The sequence below is a fragment of the Vanacampus margaritifer genome, chromosome 10 (genome assembly GCF_051991255.1).
Source record: "Vanacampus margaritifer isolate UIUO_Vmar chromosome 10, RoL_Vmar_1.0, whole genome shotgun sequence".
NCBI lineage: Eukaryota > Metazoa > Chordata > Actinopteri > Syngnathiformes > Syngnathidae > Vanacampus > Vanacampus margaritifer.
In genome coordinates this window covers 9398949-9416767 of record NC_135441.1, presented here as the reverse complement: position 1 = coordinate 9416767, position 17819 = coordinate 9398949, and the positions used below count along the sequence as shown (strand labels likewise).

General features: G+C 39.0%; 2 protein-coding genes across 8 annotated transcripts in view; one reads left to right on the top strand and one right to left on the bottom strand.

Annotated features, from left to right (window-relative positions):
- The first annotated feature begins 2296 nt into the window (after positions 1 to 2296).
- Positions 2297 to 9175, top strand: LOC144058888 (ankyrin repeat and SOCS box protein 12-like). The gene is made up of 3 exons (XM_077577518.1): positions 2297 to 2581; positions 6016 to 6544; positions 6615 to 9175. The coding sequence occupies exons 1-3, from the start codon at positions 2297 to 2299 to the stop codon at positions 6770 to 6772; spliced, it is 972 nt and encodes a 323-aa protein (XP_077433644.1). The 3' UTR covers positions 6773 to 9175.
- arhgef9a (Cdc42 guanine nucleotide exchange factor (GEF) 9a) overlaps positions 9143 to 17819 on the bottom strand; it is a 50839-nt gene continuing 42162 nt past the window's right edge. For all 7 annotated transcript variants that reach the window (XM_077577511.1, XM_077577512.1, XM_077577513.1 and 4 more), the window contains 3 exons: positions 17509 to 17752; positions 16958 to 17026; positions 9143 to 14496 (listed from right to left, as the gene is read on the bottom strand). In XM_077577511.1, the coding sequence (XP_077433637.1) occupies positions 14321 to 14496; positions 16958 to 17026; positions 17509 to 17752 (489 nt within the window). In that variant the 3' untranslated portion in view covers positions 9143 to 14320. The remainder of the gene's footprint in view (positions 14497 to 16957; positions 17027 to 17508; positions 17753 to 17819) is intronic.

The window sequence follows — 17819 nt, the reverse complement described above, 5'->3', positions numbered from 1 at the left end:
GTCTTCTTTTGTGTTCACACCATGGACACTCCCTAAAATCAATGTGTCACTGTCGCCATCAAGTGGAGAAAAAACAGGGATACACTTTCAATAAGTTTAGGTACAGTACTATTGACGTTAATGTTTTTCTGCTGGATGTTTATGACAACGGCGAGATTTTTAGTCATTACAGAAAGAAAAAAAAATTGGAAAATATGGACGGATTAAATCGGCTCGGCACTCACGGATAGTAGAGGTTTATCAGTTTGGTGAATATTTTTTTTGGTTTAAGTTTGAGTGTTGTACCGCTGAAAGTACGTTTTTTTTTAAGGGAAGTGTACTCACATTTGTGTGACACTACAATTTATCTGTGCTCTCAAATAATGGAATATTTCTCGTTAGCATTCACAGTGAATGCCAACAATGCGGACTATTTGCCATCTGCGCAAAGAATATGTTGCTACATTCTATGAAGACGTGGTTGGGTTTGGCAAAAGAGCAGCTGACTGACGGCTTCTCTGCGGAAAGATCTCACAGTCACACAGCTGACACAATCAAATGGCTTCTGTTGGGAAACTGGGGGTTGGTGGAGATACTATGATGGCAGTGATGCTTGTATATTCACCTGTAACTGCGGCAAATATATAAATGCTAATTTATTTTGAACACTTTCCCTCCAAGGACAAAGTGACCATGATTAATAACATTCTTCACACATTTCATTCTGGCATATAGATATAAACACATCTACTTTATTTGTGCTTTTGTCTTGGACAAACACACTCCTACACACGCCAATCACAGAGTGTCACTGGTCTATCACCTTTCTAATTTTAAGCCTGAGCTTCAACTCTCCAAGAATGGAAGTTCAGCCAGGCCCATCTGTGGCCTAAATTTAGCCTGCGCCAACCCAGAAGTTTTAGCCCCTCATACACACACACAAGCACGCTATCAAGCACCTTTCTCAACTCACATTTCTTTGCATGCATCACACACACTAACACACACAGGATTTTCCCCATGTGCAGTGCTGTAGTTCCTTTCCTGAATGTAACTTGAAGGCGATGACGTTGCCTTCGCTTGGAAATAACCACAGCCCAATAAGGTGAGTCTCTAATGATTTTTTTGTTTGTTTATAAAAAATATAATGCATAATTTCACAATACTGTCTGCTTGTTATTTTATGATGTCAATCAGTTTGTGATATTAATGCATCGCATATCATAATGCAAAATGTAATTATGCTTAATAATGCAATAAAATTCACACTTTATCAAAAAGAAAACCAAATATTTGTAATAGTTTCACCAATAATGGAACAAAAACAATCCTTACTGATATCCAGATAATTACCTTTTGGGGATTTATTACATTTTCAGGTGTGTGTTTTTTCTCTCTCTCAAAATTGATAATGTAGAACTTGTTTTATACATCCTCAACAAAAATTGGACAGTTAAAATTTGGATGTTAAATGTTTCAGAGTTGATTCAACCCCCAAAGTATAGTAATAGTATTTTAGTATAGTAAAGTGTATTTTTAACCATGTCTGATTTAAATGGAAGTCAGAGTTGATTTATTTGGTGTTAAACCAACTCTGCAGTTACTCAGTCAAAGCAAGCTCCGCCCACTGGAGTAGAACTGCGTTGCTGCAAAGACTTCTGGGAATGCCAAGTATTACAGTTAAATGCACCTGTTTTTTTTTTTTAAAGTTTTTTTCATGTTTTATTGTTAAATAATCAGATACCTGTTAAGTTCACTGCTACATAAGTCTTTAGTGTTGCTATAATAATAAATGATAGTAGTAAATAATCATAAATTACAGTAGTAAATAAAGTGTAATTAAAAAAATTATTACAATATCAGTGTTTTTTATTGGATTAATGAAATCATTACATTATTGAGTTTTATTACATTCTGGATCAATTTAAGTGCAAATTTTATCACATTTTCATGAAATTATCACATTAACCTCCTAAGGCCCAAGCTGTTTTTTTTACATGCAAAGTGCTGTCCAAGCTGTTTCACCCCACAAAATTATATACAGAACCTTCTTCTGTTTGTTCAAATAATGTTAATTTTTAGATTGTATTTCCCTCTTAACCTCCTAAGGCCCAAGCTGTTTTTTACATGCAAAGTGTTGTTTACGTATGTGGCCACTAAGCCTTAGGAGGAGTGCCACATTGTTTCTGTGAGTAAACAAAGTTGTGTTGAAATAGACACAAACTAAGATGACAGATATGTATTCAGCACATGACCACCCCCATTTTCTGCTAATGCAGATGGAAGAGCTTTGACTTGCACCAGCCCGGAAGTAAATATGGCTGCGGGTCAAGCCGTCGACATGAGTTTGATGGACATCTCCAAGATCTTCTCACTGCTGCAGCCCAAAGAGGACGATGAAGGCAACGAACTGAGCCAAGCCTTAAACAACGCCGTGAGCGGTGACGACGTCGTTCTTCTCTCGGAGCTTCTTTCTCAGGAGAGCTACAGGAGGTCTATCAACATTCGAAGCGGGTGGGGGGTCCCCGTCACCCCCCTACGGACTGCTGCCGCTCTGGGACACCTCAAGTGCCTGGAGCTCCTACTGGAGCATGGAGCAGAGGTGAGATGTGAAGCAATTGTTTGCGATGTGCATCAGTGTGGGTGCAGAGGAGGCAAGTAAGAATCCTGGGGTGGTAAACAAATATTATTATTATCCTTCAATATTTGACACCTGCCTAACATATTATGCTTTAAAGCTCCATGATTAGAGACCACCTTTCATTCTACATCAGATAACTGAGCTCTGAACGATCTGCACTGATCTCATTTAATCGTTATCGACTGTGACAGACACAGACAACTTTACACCAAAGCAAGACTTACAACAAAACAAATTAAATGAATCAAAAGCTAATAATGATCAAATAATTTGTGCACAACAGCTACTTTTATAATTAGAATATTGCGGCTGAAAAATAATGCACAAGAATGAGACCCTTGTACATAAAATAAATAGAAATTCCTCTCAGGAATATACAGTAGACTAAATTAATTTGTGTCCATATCACTTTTTTTCTTGAACCATTTTAGCTGTAATAATGCAAATGTAATGAAGCCTCCCAAGGGTGTGGATTTCTGTCAGATGTTGTCTTTTTTAAATACACAACAGCAACAATGTTTACATCAACATTGGTCCTTTTGGCTCAATTTTGGCCACTTTTTAAAATTTCTTATTTACTTTGTTAAATAGTTTTAATGTATTATTATTATTATTAGTGGTATTTTGTAATTCCTTCTACCAGATTACAACATTTAGGCCTATATTTTTTTTGACAAAGGAGCCATATCGATAATCTTAATTTCCGTAATTTTACTGCAGTTCAATGCAAATGAATGACACAATTTGGATTTTAAGAAGCTGTGGTACTGACTATGATGAACTATATTTTAATTTAATTAGTGGAAGATTCCTCTGATACCTGAAGAAAGATTGTACTACTAGCTATGTGAAGAACAAACAAAGGGGATACAGTACTAAATATAACAATATAGCCATCGTCTATACGTTGTTTTTTTTTTCCCAGTCTTATTACATCTGATTTATGGGTTGAGGTAGGGGACACCTAGACTGGCAATAGCCAGATTGATTTGTGCTTCACTCGACGGAGTTCTCCACAATATCAGTCTGGGATTGATCCGCGTTGATTTGCTCAGGAAAGGCGGGACATTTTGCAAAATACTTCGACCTGATTGGACGATGCGGCATCTTGTAAAGGTTTGTTTTGACCAATCACGGCCACGGACGAAAATGTCGTCTTCGTTCTTGCACGAACATATTACCTTACCAGCCAAAAAAAGCACGAAGCTCCTCTCGCTGTTCAACATTCAACAAGGAAACGGTGAGTAATTCTGCGAGAACAGAATTAATTGCTGTGTCCATTCGTCCATGTTAGGTTTGTTTATTTGCCCCGGCGTCGGCGCTGGCTTCCTGGTTTTGTCACAGCTGAGCTGCATATCACGGCCCGAAACATAATGTCGCTCCGTGATTGGTCCAAATCACCAGTGGTTCGGATCGGTGGAAATCAAGGGGAGCGGTAGAAGATGGATTCTCGGGAGTTGGTGAACTCACAAATACCGCGAGAATACATCTTGCGAAATCAAGGTTAGGGGACACCCCTGACTGGCTATAATTGCAGGGCACATATAGACAAACAACCATTTAGAGATCATTTCCTTCCTCCAACACATCTGATTCTAGAAGAAACCTGATATCTATCTGATCATTTTATTCAGGTGTGATGGAGGAGGAAAACCTCTAAAGCATGCAGGACTGTGGCCCCCGAGGACCTAGATAGTTTGACAGGTATAGTTTCCAATTAACCTAATGTGGGAGGAAGCTCAATTATCTGTCGAAAACCCATGCAAGCACATAGACAGCATGCAAACTCCCCACAGAACTGTGAGGCGATTGTGCTAGCTTCATGGTCACATATCGTTCTCATATTGTAAATTAAAATGGATTTTTGTTCTTTTTTAATGAAATTTATTGATCCGTTGACTTGGTCATTTTTGTTGCAAGTATTTAAAAATGGATGCTTAAAATGTCTAAAGTACATCAACCGCTGAGGTGTCTCAAAAAGCTTCACCCAGTAGCTCGATGCTACTTACACTGCACCAGCTAGCTACTGTAGCAAAGAGCTTTAGCGGGCTACGGATGCGGCTGAACATGCTGCAGATTTGCTCACCAGTCAGTAATCATTGCCTGCGTGATGTCGAATAAGCTACATTTCTTGAAGTGGAAGCCATGCTAACTGCTAAGCTAACCTAAGATTGACACGGCTAGCACACCTAACACCGAAATTAGGTGTTTGGATTATAAAGGCGGAGAATATCCAATTTTTGAAGGGCAAAACAGCAGGGAAATTAGGTGTCTGGATTCTGGAGAGAAAATCTACTTGATAAACAGAGCCCAAACTGGAAAATTAATTACTGTTTACTGCGGCATAGGCTTAGGCAGCCAGGAGTGGCCTACCGTTTACTATAGTATTAAATTGTTGTTTGTTTTCACAATAAAGTCCTGAATTTAGATTTTGAGATCTGCACAACCTATGTTCACATAATTACATAGTAGATCATACCTTTTCCTTTCTTCTTCTTCTTTTTTTTTTTTTTATAAACTCAATTTAGCTTTGCTTCATTAAACCCTTCCTTTTAAAGGGAAGTCAACCCCAAAAATTTTGGGGCGGGACAATAATATGTTCTATGCAGCCCCACTAGTCTAAATAAATAATATAGTATTCTGAAGATGACATCAATGCTGCTCAGGTAACAACCAATAACAGCTGATCTATTTTCTGAGTTTGGTCACATGATGTTTACAAGATGAGCCGGGATTGGTCGTTGCCTGAGCCCTGAGCAACTGTGATGTTATTTTCAGTCGACAGCAAGTGGCAAAATGGCCACTCACTGAGATGGATAAAAACGGCTGGATTTTACTTCATAACTCATATTCTAAAAATTTAATATTAATCTGAATGTCATGTTTGGACTTGTGAGGTCACATATATCATATTATTGTCAAGAAATGTTTGAGGTTGGCTTCCACTTCCACTGGGATTAAACTACAAGGAAAAAAAGCAAAAAACAAACAAAATTAGAAGTTTGCTCCTCAAATTAAGTCATATATATATATATATATATATATATGTATATATATACATATATATATATGTATATATATACATATATATGTATATATATACATATATATGTATATATATACATATATATATATACATATATATATACACATATATATATACATATATATATACATATACATATACATATATATATACATATACATATATATATATATATATACATATACATATATATATACATATACATATATATATATATATATATACATATACATATATATATACATATACATATATATATATATACATATATATATATATATATTTCAAGCTTTGGAATGATGATTCACCAGGTCTCTCAAGTTTTCTTTGTTGGTGTAATCCCGTCCAGATAGACAGCCTGGACGTGAAGGCCCAGACGCCGTTATTCACAGCTGTTAGCGGCAAACATCTGGACTGCGCGGTGGCTCTTCTAAAGGCCGGAGCCGATCCGAACGGCAGCTCGCACAACAACTGCTCACCGGTGCTGACGGCTGCCCGAGAAGGGGATGTGGACATTCTCCAAGAGCTGCTCCGCTTCGGTGCAGAAGTGGACGTTCGACCAAAAGTACCAGAGTGGGCGTCGAATGCTACAACATGCAGAGGGCCTCTCTACATCTCAGCAGTGTACGGACATCTGGACTGCTTTAAACTCCTCCTTCTCCATGGAACTAACCCCAACTATAACTGCACAGATGAGAAGATGCTGGCCCGATTAAAGCAGCCGAAGACTGTGCTGGAGGTGTGTTTGCGTTACGGCTGCGGCGTGGAGTACATACAACTTCTTATAGACTTTGGTGCAGATGTTTATCTGCCTACACTCATCATTGACAAGACAACAAAGCAGAATGAAGCCTTGACTCTGCTGCTCAAAGAAAGGGGTAAGACCCGAATGATTGTCTACACACAAACTTTAACTGTCTCTCTAATTTTGTGTCTTTCTGCAACCAGTTTGTCCCAAACCTCTGATGTCGCAGACTCGCCTGGCAATCCGCAGAAGCCTTCATTTTGCTAACAAAGAGCCTGCCATTGACAGTTTGGATATTCCTCTCATCCTAAGGAACTACCTGAAGCATAACATGTCCGAACAAGTGGGATGTCGCAGTTAGTATCAGGAAAAAAGCAGCAATAATTTTATCGTCAGTCTTTTCAGTTTATTAATAAGGACCCCGCTTAAAAGTCCTAGATGTTTCAATGTCCTTGTGAAGTGTAACACCATCGATGAGCACTAGAGGGCGCAATTGCGCTACTCATTGCTCTGACTCACTCGTGGGATTTGCCAAAGGATGTTAATCTGATCTATTTTCGTCTGCAGTCACCCTGAGCCATATCTTCTGATATGTTCTCACTCATAAACAGTTAAATCCCTTCTTATAAAGAGTCACAACTGGAGCAAACCTCTCAAAAACAGACACCCACGCCACATCACGCCAGGGAGTCAACATCTCGTCTGAAAAACAGTCTTGCATCTGTGGGCTTGAAAAGATGAGGAAGAGGAGCATTCGGCTGAGAGATGTATTTGCATAAATCTCATTACTTATTGATGGCAGCATAGCTACAATCTGTAGACTCGTTTTTGGTGGGCATTCCCCGCCCTTCGCCACCCCCAGACTAATTTTAGCATCACCTTGATGAAGTCATTTTACATCAGGGGCATAGACATCATTTTAGAAATTGACGAGGGCGGGAATTGTTCACGAGTAGAATGTTCCATCTTCTCGCATTTATAGTATCCAAAGATAACCCAAATGTCAAACTGTGGTTGACAAAACAAAACAAAAAACTGTGAATCATAACTAAAGAGAGACAATGTGAAAGGCAACTAAAGTGACAAGGTGTATCATTTAGCGCCATCTAGTGGTTGTCTAATAGAATGCAACAACTTAAGTTCAACGCACGCGCATTTTGAAGCACTTGCACTAAGGTGCCTCAGAGACCACACTTTGCAAGCTTACCACCAATTTCTACGTTAGCGAAGTTCTCCTTCTGGTATCCGTAACAGAAGATGGCAGCCTCTTGTAAGACCTATTAGCGATTACTAAACCTACGGTTATATAAAAATAATGTACGTTGACATTACATATGACATTTTATTACATATTGAAATTATTAGTATGTTTTTAAAATGAATGAATTATTAGTTCACCACTAGATGACACTAAATCCTATACTGTTTCTTTAAATGGCCATAAAGGCAAAACAAAAATTAAAATAATTATAACATTGTGACACAAAATGGAAAGGAAGTTAAAATGCTTTAAATCATTTTTTAAAAACATTATTACATATTAAATCTTATGATTTCAGCATCTCAAATGTGAACTATTTTTGATTTTCTCAGTCCTCCATGAAAGCAGACAAACTGGACTTTAAACTAACAATCATGAGCATCAGCCATGGACTGAAAAATAATCAACACCAATCACATTTTATCATGACAGTCATTTAAAAAAAAGAAAGAAGAAGCAGTAAACAAATCTGAAAATCCTCTGATGCCCACCAAAATCTTAACATGTGAAAGTAGGATCAACATATACCAGAATAATGAGAATATACTGTATGTAAATATGAATATATAAAAATCGAATTATTATTTAGTCTAGTTAACCTGTTCTGAACTTCAATATAAATGCGTTTTATCCATCAACAATAAGTAACATATTGAAAAACAGTATGAATAAGCCCGTAACCCAGTGAAGGTGGGACATTTGCGACACTAGCGAATTTTGTTGTCACATTTTTAGCAGTTTTTCTTGTCATGACGACATTTTGAACATCTTCAAAATGTTCTTGCAACATTTGCGATGCTTGAACAATCCCTGACGGGAGCGTGTATTTACTACCTTCGCCAACACTCGCAAACTTTCACCCCTCAGTGGGATACGGGCTACTAAGGTGTGTAGTATTACAATATCTACCAAGCAAGGTGACAAACTACTGTACAGCAGGCTTAAGTCTTCGCATCAGGGGTCTGATTGACACTATGGGCGCATTTGGAAATACGCTATGAAGTCCGTGCACTACAGTGAGAGAGTGTATGTTCAGAGGCAAAGTGTATTAATTTCCGCAAACTTTCATTGACAAAAAACAAACAAACTCTAACCAACTTGGGAAGTCTCCAATGGTACATGAATGTTGAATGACGTTGACATCCCCCGTCAAGCCACAACCCTAGCATCTTGCAAGTAGCATTTCCATCACCACCGGAACACCGTGTCCCCCAGTCAGAGTGTCTTGTGCGCAGTGCACTCTGAATTTCCAAATAGCAATTTCGAGCTACACACTTTTTGAACAGTCCACACTCGAAGTATTTCCAAACGACAGATTCTACGCCCCTGCTATCTACTCCCAACCCCAATCTCTGAATTAATTCATGTGCTAATAGTGTCATAGGACAGAATATATTTATCAGTGTACCCACACACAAATGCCCCAACACCATTCTGTAGAGTTTTATTGTCAACAAAAGTACAGCTATATCAGATATGGATTCATTTTTATTTAATTTTTTTACAGCGAAGTACAACATATTCCCAGTGCTTCTGAATACACCAAAACATATAATGTACATACAGTTGACATCTCCACTCTCCCATTCACAGTTTCTGGATTGAATAGGCATTATTTTTCATTTCTACATCAAATAAACTCAAAATGCCAGCAAGAACAAAAATGACAAATGTTTGCATATGGAGACAAGGATTTCGGGTAGTTAACTGTCTGCGGGAGGCAAAACTCAGACCTTGGACTATATGGTATCATACAATGGATAGTGTGTTTGTAAAAGTGGAACGTCAGTCTTCAGCTCACGTTGCTGTCATTGAAAACCACATCTAATATGGCTCATTGGACTTTGTGATACCCTGACTGTTTCGATGCAACCAAGGGATCGCTAGTGGTGATGTCGCCACGCTCCATGTGAGTGCTTTGTATACACTTTGGAATAAAAAGTGTGAGTGAAAGCAGCCTCCTGTGCATTCTGTTGGCTAACTTGACTAAAACAAATAAGATAAAACAGCACTGAGGTCAATCTATGCTTTGAAAAAAAAGAAGAAGCTCAGAATGTTAACCATATGCGATCAACAAAACTAAGATATACGTTGGTTGAAAAATTTAGACCCAAAATTATAACATTTAACACTGGCTTCTAATTAAATAAATACAAGTGAGAAATTAATTGTCACTGTCAAGTTGCTCCAGAGCTTTATTTGGAAACAAGAGCATGATATGAGTTGTAATGAAGTACTCCGTGAGTGTCTTCTGGATTAGGGCTATTTTTAGCACATCCGCACAGAGTTCCTATGCATTCAGCTCTACCGCTGGACTAAAAATCTATACACAACACCTATGATCAGTGCTAACTCTTATATTGTTGTCATAGAAAAATGATACCCGTTTTGCCTCAGATCTGAAGCTCAGCCGTTACTGGTATCCATAAATTAGCAGCCATTAGAGCTATGCCAGTGTAGATTGGAATAAAAAAGAGAAACATGTAATATTTGGCAAAGACAACGCCAGTGCCTTTCATTTGATCCGTCAAGAGCTCATTTTGACTCTGCGTGAGGTGAAGTCCCTTTCCTCTTCCCGACATGGACGAAGAACAAAAGCTGCAAGCATAAACGTGACACAAGCAGGAGACAGGTGTACAGACCAGAACTCCCTCCGGTGAAATGGCAGTGAGTTCACAACTGAATGCTTGATGGCGGAAAAATCCCATCAGAAGTGAAATGAAACTAAACAAACTGTAAAGAGTTGTTTTAAGTCTCATGCAAAGTATCGGATGCCACAAGCATGCATTAACCTGGTACTGAGCTCTACCATACGCTAGAACTGGAACAACATTCGTCTCCAACGCAAAATACCAATATCCAAATATATGATCTGTTCTTTTTACACTATTTACAGTGTGTAGCTGATAACGTTAAAATAGATGACTTTTTCTTATCTAATTCATAACTCATTGCTTATAATATTCATTAAACAGTATACTCGTAACTCGACTAAGCAAAACTAATTATTTCTAATATATATTCCAAACAAATGCTCTTTCAACAATAAAGGAATTCTACGTCATTTCTATATACTGTATCTGAAATCAGAATAACTTATATTTGTGCAAGATCATTGCAGTTATGCAAGGGTGACACAGTAACAAAATAAGTGTTTTGAGTGTGCCGTGTGCACAGAAACGACTCATGTGGAAGAGATCTGTCCGGGTGGATCTCGTTCGTGCGAGAGAAAGGAAGAGACCGTTGCAAGTCCCACACTGAAGGGAAAATACATGACAAATTCAAATCTGCCTGCGAAACTGAATAGATAATCACTAGTGGAATGCTGGAAGGCACTGTTAGATAGCATCTCTCTTCTCCGCAGCACAACGGGCCAGTAAGTGCGCATGATTGTGTGTCTCTGTGTGCGTGTGCATCTGCGGGGGGCTGAGGAGGTGGGGGGTGGGCGCAGCACTGGACCTGAGCTTATCATGGTCTAGGAACCGTATTTTGTGGGTGAAGGGAATTATCTTCCGGAGCAATCTGACTGGGAGAGACACCACTCATCCGTGTCGCAACGTTCTTTACTGAAACAAAACACAGATTGTACAACATACAAATAAATTCGACGGTGTTTTCCCAAGAAGTTATAAGGCCCGAATGAAGGCAAAATAATGACATAGAACAATGCACTAAATAACTCTTTCATACTGAGTAACAAAGTAATGATGATAACTGGGGCTGGACGATTATGGGAAAAATAGCAATCACATTTAAGAAAATTATTATTAATTGATTTCAAAAACGCAAGTATTTATTCAACTACTAAAACTCAGCTACTCAAAATATCATCATAGCTTCATGCTAATTAATCCCTGCACATTGAATACTGTTCATGAACACTATTCTTTTTGACAAGTACAAAATGTCCTTCTAAATATGAGTAATTCAAGCCTCTTACGTTTTTATTAGTGCTGTCAAGTGATTTCTTTTTTTAAACTAATTAATCGTACAATATTCCGTAATTAATTGTGATCAATCACATTTTTCTGCTACTAATTAAATCTTGTAACAGATATTTTCTTGAGCAATAATAATGTAAAATCATCAAATAGAAAGTATATTTTGATTAAAAAACTGTTCTAATAGCTTCTTTTTTTTTTAAATCCTTGAATGCAACGCTTTTCCTGTAAAATACGAGCAAGTAAATCAGGAAGTAAAACTACGTATAGTCTGTGATTCCTTTAAGTTTGGCTGCATACGTGAGCTAGGTTGTAGGTCAGCACAGAAAGGTTGGTTATAAAAATAAAAATAAACACTTTAAAGAATTCAATTTAATCTCCAGAGTTAACGCTTTAATTTTGACAGACCTCATATTTATTCCTCATTTCATTCTTAAGCAATACCTTTATCTCTTTATCATATTTCTTTCATCTTATTTTATTTTCACAAGTCTTGGTACTATAATAACAGCAATTGGAAAAACAATAAGAACAAATGGTGGTTGTTTCCGCACATTTTGGCTTCTTAAGGCAGTGTGGTGTCGTGTGTGGATCGAGAACACACTTAGAATGAGAACAGAAGAAAGTTTTGATGGAACTCTATTAATATAAGTTGTTTTTCACCTATTGGGAAGAATTTGCGCCTTTGAGTAGTGTTATCTTACCCGTGTGTATGTGTATCTACAACTTTTGTGTGTAAATATTCATAATTTGAAGGAATAACACTCTTGAAGTCAATGCTTATTTCCTGTTAGCATTTCAATGGGATATTAAATTGACTTTAGCATTAGCGGTGGTAGCCGTGCGTATGTGTAAATATCCGTTATTACTCCCTAAATCGATGCCAATTTCCAGTTAGCATTTCAGTACATTACATTGATTTTAGCATTAGCGGCAGTTTTAAGTTTTACAGTAAACTCCCAGAGGAGTGTTATTAAACAACTTAAGAACGCTCAAGGACGGCGAGCAAACAACATGGTGCATTCAGGGTACTTTCACAACGTCAGGAACTTGTAAACGCACCGCTGATAGAGAAAAACCAAAATTGAAATCACAATTACATTTGGATTAATCGTCCAGCCCTAGATGGCACATTGCTCAAATACCCCGATGTTCTGTACACTGAATCCAACATGACTGAGTCTGAGCTCAAAATATGCTCACAACCCGTGGCCAGATGTTTTGCTTACATTCCAACTGGAACAACAAAAACAAGCTTTCTCAACATCCGTTTTTCAAACTGCTCAGCAGAAGACAAATCTCGTTCATTGTGGGTTAAACAAATGCATCTGATCAGGCCAGTCTAGAGAAATTCTGTTAATAGTGCGGAGCGCTGTGCCAGAACATGGATCAGATTGGAATAAACAACACGATGAGGGAGGGGAATGCCAAGATTTTAAGCTGCAGTCTGTGGAGATGCATGAATCAGAAAATGCCTGCATGCTACACATTTGATCCATCTTTGTGCCTCTATCCTCATGTTGCACTTCTTCTTCGCTCCTTTTATAACGTTGGCCTGTTGACCTCCTCGTGGTGCTTTGGGGTCTACCTTATTTTACGACAGCCGTCCGTGCACATCCACAAAAAAAGTACTTAGCCGTGCTTTGCCATTTTCCAGTGTGAACAAAACAAAATAAGTCAAAAATAGTTGTAAATAACTGACAGAAAAGGGACATTTTAAAGATCAACCTCACTGCTCGCTCTGGATGCATTTCCAGAGGTGTGCCATGCTCTTTCGTCTGTGAGCTGCCAGCACAGTGCTACAGGGGTGGTCTCTGGGGAGAGAGGGTAGGGGGCTCTGGCACTAGCCGACTGGAGCGCAGCCTGCCTATCTCCCGCTCCCAGCAGGTTCATCTGAGCGGCAAGCTCCCCACAACCCACAGCCCTTGACCTTCTGCGTGATGGGATATGAATACCCTGTCAAAACTGCTTGGTGAAAGAATGTTAATACGCTTTACTTTTGACATTCCCACTATTGATTTGTTCCTGGAGCCGTCATATCATGGCCGGTGGCGGGTTTCTGAAGGATTGAAAAGCTTCCTCTGACTCATATAGGCTGAGCAGGTGAGCAGAGAGATAAAGATGGCGGGATGATGAAGAGAGAGTGACTACAGAGCAGATTCGAATGTGTGTAAATGGTCTGTAATTGGCGGTGGGAGAGGTGATGTCCAACAGAGTGGAGCTTCCGTTAGGCCTGCCGTTACTTGGACACACATTCACAAGAATGCAACGCGCAGTCTCACATAGCAGCACAGCAAGATCTTGGACACAATCGTACAACGACCGGGCGCTGTCCGCTTTGTGTCTTCAGACGATGGATTTAAAGAGGAGTAAGACAACAATCTCTACGAATTCCAGGACATTCAGATGGTGTGTCGATACAGGTAAATTTTGAAGATTTTGGGATTGAGAGTGCAGTGACGGTTGACTCAGCTTGAGAAGCATGATAACTAAGGTTTTCAACATGTATGAATTGTTAGGTTTTATTCCCCCCGTTCTGTGAAAGTCTTCAGTCCTCTTGCTGCTTTCAACCGCACCCAATCTTAATATTGGTCCTTAACTTTGAAAGTCTCAAGTCAGTGTGTTTTTGTATTTTCTTCATTGTGGGACACGATCATCCAGTGTTTAGTGCTTCTAAGAAAAAATAGCTGGTCCTTCAGAAGAGTCTCTATTTCTTAAATGGAGCTAATCTACTAAAATTTTGCCAGAAAGGAGCCTGGCCTCTTTTGGATTGACTGAATTCAAAAACCTCTCCTTGTGCCATGTCCTCCGTTACCTCATACTGCCCCGCGCTGAGGGGTTCCTGGGGGGGCGGATATGAGGGGGGCGTGCACCTGTTTACACCTAGAAGAGCAGTGGGCGCAGAAAAGCAAGGGCAGGGGGACAAGGAGGCGGCGTAGGCACAAAGCAAAGAGAAAACAATCGTCAGTATTGTCACTCATTTGCTTGACAACACAACATCTATTCATGCTGCCATAGCACACAGGCGCACGCATCAAAATGAGATTCCATTTGTAACATTCCTGCATGTTAAACCTGAATGATCGGAGGATGACTGCTGACCAAGATGACAAGTGGAATTCAGCATTAGTGATGACGCGAGGGAGACCAAAGATGCTATTCAAGCAAACCAGAACCCACGCATCACAACCGATACAATGCTGCAACGGTCTTTTGGACAAGAGACATTGTTCCTCCATTTTTTGTTGACAGCATATTTGTTTGAATAGCACCCTCAACACTTGAGGAACACAAGGGTGGTGAAAATAGAGCCCAACAGAAAGCTTTTAATGTGCATTTAACTAGATTCTACCATGTCATTTAGCTAGTCTACAAGCACCACAAGAATGCTGGCGTCGTTACAAACAACTATATTTGGAGATGAAAGATTCCAAAGTTGCCATGGCATCTCAGAAATAAATCAAAAATGATGAGAAACAGTGTGCTTTGTTACAGGTATTTTGCCAAACACTGTTTTAGCACCAGTGAGAAGGGTTTGATCTATTTGTGATAGAGAAAGCTGTTTCTCAGAGATACTGCATGTGATAATGCTTATCAGCACATTGGACAGTGACTGCATGCTCCAGTGCCAACGTTAATGACAACACCCCCCCAATGTTGTTTTTACAGTTGCCATGGCATCTTATTGTGCTAGCTCTAAAGAGAACGCGTATGTATGCATATACCTTTAGCATTTTCAAACCATGTCCATACAACATGGCTCTCGTTCGCAAGATGAAATCTATAAATGAATCTGAAATTCAAGAGAGTACTTCACCTTGTGCCAGCCATGTACACATACAGCACCAAACACAACATTTACTTGGGAAAGACATCTACGAGGGTTGACGCCAGAGAGAACATTCAGAACTGGTCATTGGTTAATTCATACTTTAATGGATGATCATGCTTATTGTGCATTGGCCATAGCGAAAACATCACACATGGAAAACAAACTAGACTAACACTAAATGGCTAAAATGCATAAGATGACACCAGCAGTTGTGACATGTGGGCCCAGTGTTTGTGTTGTGCTAGCATCTAAGAAAACATATCTGGCATGTCTTTTTTTTGTCAATTTGCTGTAACACTTGGTTTTCATTGGCGACTGTATCTGTTGTTCCATCAGACTCATTTACACCAACTTAAGTAGTAAACTCAGTTCTGACAAAGAGAACAAAAAGGTTCTGGCTAAGGTACTTGTAAAGGATATAGAGTTAAGTGCCTTGGAAACGTCTTCACACCCTTGAACCTTTTCTACATTTTGTCACCTTACGCCACAAACTTTTGATTTTTGTTTTGTTGTTTTAAAATGTTATATGATGGACCAACAAAGTAGCACATACTTGTAAAGTGGAATGGAAATGATTAGTTAAAAAAAAAATTAGGGGGAAAAAAAATCTGAAAAATGTAGTGCGCATTTACTTTCAGCACTCCTGGGTCAACACTTTGGAGAGCCACTTTTCTCGGCAATTTTGGTTCTGAGGTTGCAATTTGTGGGAAAGCTCAAAGGCTGTGAATCCTTTTTTTTAAGGCACTGTACCTGTTGTATTTAAATGGTTGAAGAACAGCTGGTAATTACAAGCTGCACAGAGGTGGAAAGAAAGCGACAGATCTGAACTTTTACCTCAGACATATTGACTATCTTGGTTCATCATATTTTACAATTAAGTGACAGAACAAAAATCAGAAAGAACAAAGTTGGTTGAAAATTGTGACTGACTGTTCATAAGCTTAACCTTGACTTTCAGCTTTCTTTGTCATCTTGCGTTGGATCTTATCAGCGTTCCCAAGCTCAGCAGCTAATCTTACATGGGCTCCTAACCTACTAAAAGATTCCTAAAACTATAGCTGTGAAAGCTGTGATTGTCAACTATATAATAAATGTCTGGGTATCAAGTCAAGTTAAAACCAAGTTGCTAACGTTAACCCAAACAGTTGACGAGGTAGGGAATTGCTTCAAGAAAACGATGACACCGGATCCAGATGCCATGAATATAGGTGTCATCTTTAAAACTCAATACTTCATGCAAACAGTCCCTCTGTCTTTTCATTGATGCTTAACAGCTGCTTTACTACACGTGGCAAGTCAGCTTAATATGAGCAGACAGACATTTAACTCAAATGGAAGACCAAAAGTAAGCCTAAATGTACTGTACTTTTCCAGTGCGTGTGTGTTTAAGAAAAAATCATGAAAGAAGATACAAAAAGCAGATTGAACAAACAGTAAACAACGATGAGAAGACAGAGCACAGCAGTGAGGAAAAGAAAATGGAAATCACCTGATATCTTCTTGTTGCCTCACCTTTCTGTTTGGTCACCTTTCTCACTGTCATGGCTGCCTGCCGTTTCTGGTACTCTGAGATCTCGAAACCTAAACAGAAAACAACACAGACAGTATGTTCTGAAAAATGAGCAGTGACACTAGATTGCAGTTCAAAAAAAGAAGAGAAGTAAATTGATGAGTCCCATATATCATATATCATATCATACAAATATAGAGATATGTCGGTGGCTGCAGGGTGACATCTGAACAATCTAATTAGATGCTTAGTAAGTGCCTTAAAACAGTGATGCCGCAGCACCTTTATCATTTTTAAGTAAATAAGACTGTATTTGTGGAGCAATGGTACTGCTATAAAGCTTGACAGATAAGCGGAATCATATTTTGATGAATAACAGCAAAAATGTTTGTTTGTTAGTATCAACACAGTTGATAAAAAGGACATAACTGAAGTTTAGACATTATTTCACAAAGAAGTTGTAATTTATATCTAAAACTGTTTTGTTATGCAGACAAATTGTATTACATAACAGCGATGAATGAAGCAAACAGTGTTCAAAGACGTGACTAACCGATTTTCTCATCCTCCAGCACCATCTTCCTTTCCTCATGGAAAGCCCTGAGCCAGCGGATCTTCTCCTCCGGCTTCTTGGCCAGGAAGATGTGGATCTCGTCGCTGTCTTTGTTGCACAATTTGAAGGCATTCTTCACACTTACATTGAAGTCATCGTCTCTCCCATCAATGGCGTCCCGCACCTCGTAGCGATCCATGTCGATGCGACCCTTATAGTACAGAATGTCCCGTCGTATCAGATCCTGGTGAGGTGCATAGAGTTGAGTGTGTGTTTAAATTTCTCCTCAGCTGTCAAAAAACTACCTTTCA

What these genes read in the sequence shown, in the direction of transcription:
- LOC144058888 (XM_077577518.1), top strand. Translation starts at nt 2,297, where the DNA reads ATGGCTGCGGGTCAAGCCGTCGACATGAGTTTGATGGACATCTCCAAG. An exon ending in TACTGGAGCATGGAGCAGAG is followed by an intron (nt 2,582 to 6,015) that starts GTGAGATGTGAA and finishes AATCCCGTCCAG; the next exon opens with ATAGACAGCCTGGACGTGAA. An exon ending in TCTGCTGCTCAAAGAAAGGG is followed by an intron (nt 6,545 to 6,614) that starts GTAAGACCCGAA and finishes TTCTGCAACCAG; the next exon opens with TTTGTCCCAAACCTCTGATG.